Genomic DNA, 8338 nt, shown 5'->3' with positions numbered 1-8338 from the left:
ACCAGTATTGTTACGTAAAACTGAAATTTCTAGAAAACCTCCATACGCCTATAAATATAACCAATGCGACACACCAAAAAAGGAGAGTATCTATTATTAGTTTGCTATAGTCGGTGTACTATAAACTTCGGAAACTATAAGCGTGATTGTTATAACGCTTACCAATCAGAAAACTTCAGATATTTGAGCAGGAGAATTTACAAAGTTCGAATATTACAACTCATTTAACTTCAGTGGATTCTCATCGGACATTAGTTTTACGAAAACATTACATAACGTCACGGTGGAAAACCCGGCGTGTGTGGCTGATAAGTAACGAAGGACAAAGCTAGGTAGCTTCCCGTGAAGTGAATGATACCTACGTCAACTCGTAATCAACTCGCTCATCGTGAACACTCGATAAGATTAGAAAGAAGACTTTATATTGCTTGTAAGCTTGTGAAACTTTTGTTTATAAATCATTGTTTGTAATAACTATTTGTAATAACTGTTATTCTAAATTGTATTGTTGTGTGTACATTAAAACATATTTGTGTTAAAAAAAGAAAACTGTGTGTATCAATCTTGTTGGTAAATATCATAAACTTACTATATATCGGCATACATTTAAATACTGAATCCAAAGTACAATTTAATTACTAAATTTAAATTATCTGTTAACTCAGTTTCAGACCATTATCAATTCTAATACGTAACACTTTGATAATGATATCACTGTTACAACATGCTCTTTTTTAGCTAAACTTTAAACAAAAAGATTTATTGCACAATACTTACAACATACGTATTTCCTATACCTATTGAAATGTTTCAGTCTGAAATGAAAATTGTTTGAAGACGAGGATCATCTGAAAGAAGTGACGTCTTGGGGGCCATACGAGTTTTTAAATTTACACTGAAGGTTGTAAGGAGTTACACTGCAAAACTGAAAGTTCAGTTAGTAAGAGTGAAGTTTAATAGATAGAAACAGTATACATCAAACTATGCTCTATGATACTAAAAACAGACTAAGTTATTATTTCCTTCGCGTTTCGTGCATGTCTTCTCTTTATTAGTTTCGTTTTCTTCTTTTATGAACTCTGAAGTTGATTATTGATAACTGTTTAAAAACTTACCTTGAGCTAACGCTAAAGCTGGAGCATAGAGAACCACTGCCATGTACAACATCTATATGGAAGGTGAAAAACATGAAGGTGAGAACTAATGTCAGTTGAAAGAAAATCCGGTTTCTATAAAGATGTGTAATATCGAACATAAAATATTTGAAATAGCGAATATAAAAGTCTAGAATAAACGGCAACAAATGACACTACAAAGTTTTATTTTACTGAATTAAATTAATTGTTTTTTCATAACATAGTTTTTATTATTTTAGACTTCTTTTTGACACATACAATATGTATATATTAATAAAAGAATAATCATATTAAAATAAACAAGTTTCCATGAAGCTTGTTCAGCTTATTAATAATAAACTTGTAAGGGATCATAATTTGTACTTGTAAAGCGTATCATTTTACTTGATAATGAAGATGTGGATAATATTTGAGGTTCTTATCATGAAATCAAATCACATTATGTTGTTCGTAGCTTACAGTGATACAACGTAATTTTGTTTCTCTTACAGTGATACAACGTAATTTTGTTTCTCTTACAGTGATACAACGTAATTTTGTTTCTATGCCAGAAATAATAGTGCAATTTTCTTGTAGAAACAAAATTACGTTGTATCACTGCAAGAGAAGCAAAATTACGAGGTTGAATTATGCGCAAAGCAACTCGAGGGTTAGTTGCGCAAACCGTGTCAAATTTTGAAGTGATAGACTAAAGTGAAAACAACCCACCGCCAACTCTAAGGCTACTCTAATAGTGGGAGTTGTTGATTGTCAAGACCTCTTATCGCGACTTTATTTTTTGGCGGAAACGGAGTGCGAACCCCGGAATCTGAGATCTACAGTCCGAAACGCTAACCACTGGGTCTTTTGTAATTATCAAGTAAATTCAATGGCAATGATAAGATAGTTTTATCTTGAGACACAAATATAATTTTTTCAAAATACACAATCAATCAATCACGGTATTCGTCCCTAATAAAGTAAACTCCTTTACGTTCTCTTTACCTTCTACTTTGGTGATATACTTTTATCTTCCTCTGATCGTGAACTTATCTTTGTCTTAGTTTTATTGAGAGTTATTCTGAGTCCGTGGTCTTTATCAACAAGACTGTCACATAACCATTGTATCTCATCCTCATCCTGTATCATGAGCATGCCTACTATTGCACACTTTATTTCTTAAACCGGATCGCTTCTATATCAGTTAACCACTTCGCATACAAATGATATCATGTCGGTGATAGCAAACACACACGCGAACATGCTTCTCGTACGCCTCTCTTAACCCAAAACCAACCGCTTAGTTCTTCGTCAGTTCATACTGTTGCTTCCTGACTCCATTATAAATTATTCAGGATTCTGATATCTACTTGATCTACTCCAATATGCTGAAGAATATTTATTAGCTTCTCAGTGTTACTCCTGTTAAAGTCTATGAAGTATAAATAAATATTCCTTTGCACTTCTATGACTTTTTTATCTAACATCCTAAGGTAGAACATGCACTCTCGCATGCCCCGACCTCTTCCAAAACCAATTTGCTCTTCTGACAACTCATTCTCAACCTTACGTTTAATTATATTGAGGATTACTTTAGCAGTACTCTTAAGGTGTGACTGATCAAGCTGATATTCTTGAGGCTTCTTGGGAGATCAGTGCAAAATAAGGTTTTTAAAGTTTGTTGGCATTATGCCTTCCCTTCTCTTTAAATTCAGTTACAAATTGCCGTCAGATATTTAATCTCTAAAATGCTCATTTCCTTTAAAAATTACGTTTTAATGTCTCGTTTATGCCTCAAGGTTTTCCATTTTTTAAACTTCCCCGGTGTCGTTATATAATTCTCTTACATACTCAATTTCAAAACGTATCTGATCGTATTTATTTTTTATGGCTTTACTGGAAGACAGGGTTAGTTTCTTGATGAACTCTTTTATCCTTCTGCGCATTTCACGCATGATATGAATTATCTCACATCTCTCAGTTCCTGCACATTTTTCGTTCCTATGCTCACTGATTTCCTTATCTACTTTCCTATATTTCAGTCATCCGCTTTATAGTTATTTTGTTTCGTCCATCTTTTTAAAATTATTTTCATACATTGTCTTGTTTATTCTCATTCTTCTCTTTCCCAGAATATTATTCCTGTTTTCTGTGACACTTTATTGAACTTGACCCACTGGTTTTCACGATTCTTGTTTGCAAGTTCTTATTTTATTAATATTTCATAGCTTTTTAGTCTCTATTATAAAGTCCTTGGCTATGTCATTTTCCCCCTAAACTGTTCTAAGCCTCATTTTGTCCTGACTGAGATCTCTTTGTAGCTTCCCCAGTTTTAGTCTTATTACTCCGATCACTAATAATGATTGGAGACGGCTTGAATGGGTAATGAAGAAAAAACTTTAATATAAGTTTAACATAACAGCAAATGTACAACGTTTTGACAAGGTTTTTGTCATCATCAGGTTGTATATTAGCTGTTATGTTAAACTTATATTAAAGTTTTTCTTCATTACCCATTCAAGCCTTCTCCAACCATTATTAGTCTCAAAGTGGGTTTCTCGTCATCGAATACTCCGATCACTGTTTAAACCCATCTTATCTTAATTCATTTAAGGAAAAGTAGTTGGTAATTTTTATTTATCAACGTTAATTGTTACTATGCTCGATTTCCTGATGGTTCGAACAAATGTAACAGTTTTTGAAACGTTCTTTAAATGAGATGTAATCTGTATCATTTCTCACAATTCTTTCTTGATCCTATGATGGCCTGAAAGCGTAACTGAGATCAGTTGTTCTCAGGTTTAGTATTACAGTATGCCCAGACGAAGATGTAAGTCAAAATATTTGTATTAAAATATTTCGTTTTTTTTTTCTGAATTTGAAAGTCATTTAATTTTCATCAGATAAACTCATTCTACGTATACTTGCACTAGTCTTCATGAATTATTTCTATTGGATTTAACTGATAAAGTATGCTTAACAAAACCGCAATATAGTTGTAAGTAATCTAAAAGATATTTTATTTTTGAAAGGTTAATGATACTGGTTTAATAAAACAATTTTCATTTTTAGATATTCCATTTAGAAAACCATATAAGTAAGAGGACAAATGATTCATTATTACAGCGTCTTTATCATTATTAGTCAATAAATACTATGATTGATTCTTCTATACTTTTACCCCTGAAGTATGAATTCTCCCTTGTTTTGGTTTTCTTTTCAGGATTTCAGTTAGAACTGAAGAGTGTAACTTATTCCGTAAAAATAAGGAAAACAAAAATACAAACATACATACATACTGGTCTACCAGCACCATCCAAATTTATTTCCTTTTAGGATTAATATATGAACACGTATATTTCTATAATGGACTAGTTTGATTAACTGAACATTATTGAGTTAGCAGGCTCTTTTCATTACGTAGTAATGCTTTTTATTTTATTTTAACCACAAACTTTCGAATTATTAAACTATGCATAGACTCTCATTTGATGATGAGCTCTTAAAAGAGCTTATAAGCTTCTGATTAAAATTAAAAATGTTATTACCTGTTTTAAAAAAGGCTGTTAATTCTATGTCATTTACTTGAATAACGCACATGCTTTATATATCTGTCTGTTTATTTCCAATATTGAGTACTGTGAAACACCAGTGAAATAATATTTTACATAATCATAAAGCTTTAATATTTGCAAAAGTAGAGCTTGAGAACAATTTTGTTTTTATCAAAGTACTTCTGTTAATAGAATTGCCACTCGTACCAGGCTACGAGTGAGTATTTATACACAAATATTTTGAGGTTCGTAAGTGAGATTTGTACATTTTGCAATTTAAATATTTACATGTTAAACTATTATTGGGCTTGGCGAGGCCTGATGATTAGGGCACTTGATTTGCAGTATGATGTTCATGGGATCGAAGCCAGTCACCGAACATGCTGGCCTTTCTAGCAAGGAGACTGTTAAAATGTGGTAGTAAATCCTACTGTTCGTTGGTCAAGAGTAGCTAAAAATTAGCGGTTGGTGGTTTTAAATAGCTGCCTTCTCTTTAATCAATCATTTCAAAATTAGGGACGGATAGAGTAGATAGATAGCTCTTGGGTATCTTTTCGCGAAATTTAACAAACGAACAAACTTTGATAATCGCGACCTAAAGAATATCTGTATAAACACCATCTAAATTGGAATATCACTATTTTAACACCCATTCATGGAGATATGTTTGGTGAGTTGATTCCCTAAGTTTTCAAAGTTTTCCGATACTTTCTTCTTTTAAAATTCCGAATAGAGATTTAAATTCCTTTCGGTATCTGAATTTTCAGGATATGAGGAAATAAATTCCATAGTCCCTCATCTAAAATTCCAAACAATACACAGTAATGGTCGCACATGTTGGGAAGCAGAAGATCTGGTTCCTCAGCTCTGTAAAGCCACTGCAAAGTGAAACTAAAACGCATTTGTAATATGCCTTAAATAAACTAAATAATTTTGAAAGTTATTAATATAGTCATATAGGACTTTTTATGTGCTTGTTTGTGGGACAGCAGCAGGTGTAAAATATTTCTCTGGACCTTCATCTTACTGTAAGCAAAAACAAAATCGGGACCGTGACAGAAAATAATTGACTTCCCTTGCTCTAATCGATATATTAAACTGTGTAATTCATACATCCGTACTAGTTCACTGAAATGTTTGAAATTAGTTAATTCACAGATTCATCAACGAGAACGTGAAAGTAACAGATTCCGTTACAGAATTATGTTTGGAATCCTGAAATGAAAACATACCTTATCAAACTGGTCGTCAGTTTTGTATATAACAGTATATGTGATTTCTCAAATATTCATATCCCAGAAGAGCACTACCTAAATTCAACACTTAAACCAGAGTTTTGAAATTGTTGTTTTTATCAATTAATTCAATACGAATAACTTAAAAAAATATATTTTAATTACTGATTATAGTATTTTTCTTGAAATTAAGACAACATTTCAATTACCTTGTTAAACCTATGTAGAAAAACTAATTTGACAATGAAATCAATATAATTTTTCGATGTAAAATTTTATAAATATTTAATTTTATGTACTTATCTTGAGCACTTAATAGTGTCCAAGCCCATTGAATTATTCCAAATTATTCAATAATCTATAGAAAAAAATAAATACCAGCTGGTAGGAGTCAAATTGGGCGAAAATATTTTCAATTTTATATTTTAAAATCCAAACCGAAATCTGCACTCTCGACACTTTTAATTGCTATATTTGATTAGTAACACTTGTATACTTGTTTACTAATATCCAATATGTAAAAAATTATAGCATTTAGCACTTTGGTAACATGATACATCTGTGTCGAAAAAACGACCTGAAAACTTTAGTGCATTACAAGAGTGCCTCTTCTCTATTAGGGTATTTTTTTCTTTACTTTTGTAATCACAGTGTATAACCACAGTGCTTTCATAATAGGGTAATATATGTGTTGTTATTTAGCATGGTTTTTGGTATAACAATCATGGCCACAACTGGCAGCGGACGGTGGGTTGTGTTTTAGACAATGGGGGCTCAAGCACAGGAGTTTCACCCCTTTTGTGCTTCCTGTCGTTTACATACGAACCTTTTCACATTTGTTTTGGTGGGCAACTGGAGAGGTGGGGTATGGCCAACACTATTTGGGGGCTTCTACAGCAGCTTTTTTTCTCTCATAGAGTTGAACCTTTTGTGTTGTTTACATCTGACACAATTTAAATAGTTTTGTCAATGCACAGAGTTATTATAAATTTTCCCCTTCACTGCTATGTAGTGATAATTGTTTTCTCCCCCTTACAGTTGTAGCTGTGTTAAAAGTTATACACATTTATACAACGGTAGCATGCATACGTTCGAATTCATTCAGCGTGGATGCCAAAAGTAGGTCATTAACAAGTAACTCACCATTTGAAAAGAAAAAACACAGGAGGCCATTGTTCGAATCACCCGGTTGAATCTTTTTTCTAAGTACTGGAAAACATGAGAAAAACAATTATTTTTTATGCGTGTTAAGAAACATCTCTTGTTGGGAAAGCCAAAACCAATTTAAATGTAAGTAACTCGTCTTAACTCTTTGCTTTGTGAGAACATCACCAATTAACAGAAGAACATTCAAGCTTTAAGTTTCTATTGAGTCATGGCGTATTAAGTCATAGATGTTAAAGAATTAAGATATTTTACTCCATTTATTATCAACAAAAATTTCTAACAATATGAGCTTATTCTCATTATATGTGAGAGAAACACAATTTGTTTAGAAAAAGAGAAAAACTGTAGTTATTGACATAGTTAACATTCTTATCCTTCTTTGATGAATCTTACATAAACATGTACCTTTTGGAGCCCTACCACATCATTAAAGTCTCTGTCTCCACGTTTGTTATTACTCTATTTGACTTTAGTTAATATTCCAAAAGACTCCATCGCAAGGTCCAAAGCACACTACTCTTCTCTGTTGCTTTCATAATAATGCATCTATTGTACGAGAACAACGGCTTCCCAACAACTGTTTCAACAGTCCGATTGCACAGAAATCCATGGGCGACTTGACTTTACTAGCATGGAATAGCATCTGCTTGACGTATGCAATGGTTGAACACGAGGTATGATTGGAAGCTTCATCATGGTGAACTCAACCTTTTTGGTCTAGTTTCCGGATGAAAAGCATTCTTGATCATTGTTGCTACTGTTGTGTGGGATACATGGACGGCTTGTGTTCGTGAAATATCAACCGTCACGAGACGTCACACATTGCTTACCACGGCTGGGGTATGACGTGTTGTATGATGGTTCACATGCTTTTGTCTTCCAATGTCATTACGTTCAAGTGATATTCCCATCTTGAGAATTATAAATCCCCGATCTGAACTCATCTTTATGATTTGAGTGTATGAATATTTTGTGTCGGAAAGGCATGTTATATAGCTTTCCCAAAAGCGATTAATTTTCGGTGACATCACACTACCTACTTCTCGATAAACAATGTCAAAATGTAATCCTGATACATACCGTTCCACAGCAACTTTACATCTGCTATGGTTGTTACGTGACTTGTTGATTTTCGTATTTAAAATATCTTTAATGTATCATACTCCACTCTCTGTAACTAAAAGCATTGTTAGTCTAAGGCAGGGGTCACCAAACTACGGCCCACAAGGTCAGTTCACCCGGCTCGCCGCTGCACTGTGCCACAAAT

General features: G+C 33.1%; 1 protein-coding gene across 3 annotated transcripts in view; it reads right to left on the bottom strand.

The window, feature by feature from the left end:
* Positions 1-8338, bottom strand: part of LOC106473067 (sodium-coupled monocarboxylate transporter 2-like) — a 72786-nt gene that overhangs the window by 41953 nt on the left and 22495 nt on the right. For all 3 annotated transcript variants that reach the window (XM_022402602.1, XM_022402597.1, XM_013933749.2), the window contains exons 3-4: positions 7048-7113; positions 1116-1167 (exon numbers count right to left, since the gene is read on the bottom strand). In XM_022402602.1, coding sequence (XP_022258310.1) covers positions 1116-1167; positions 7048-7113 — 118 coding nt within the window. The remainder of the gene's footprint in view (positions 1-1115; positions 1168-7047; positions 7114-8338) is intronic.

The sequence above is a fragment of the Limulus polyphemus genome, unplaced genomic scaffold (assembly GCF_000517525.1).
Source record: "Limulus polyphemus unplaced genomic scaffold, Limulus_polyphemus-2.1.2 Scaffold126, whole genome shotgun sequence".
Lineage (NCBI taxonomy): Eukaryota > Metazoa > Arthropoda > Merostomata > Xiphosura > Limulidae > Limulus > Limulus polyphemus.
This window is presented reverse-complemented; position numbering and strand designations above follow the sequence as displayed.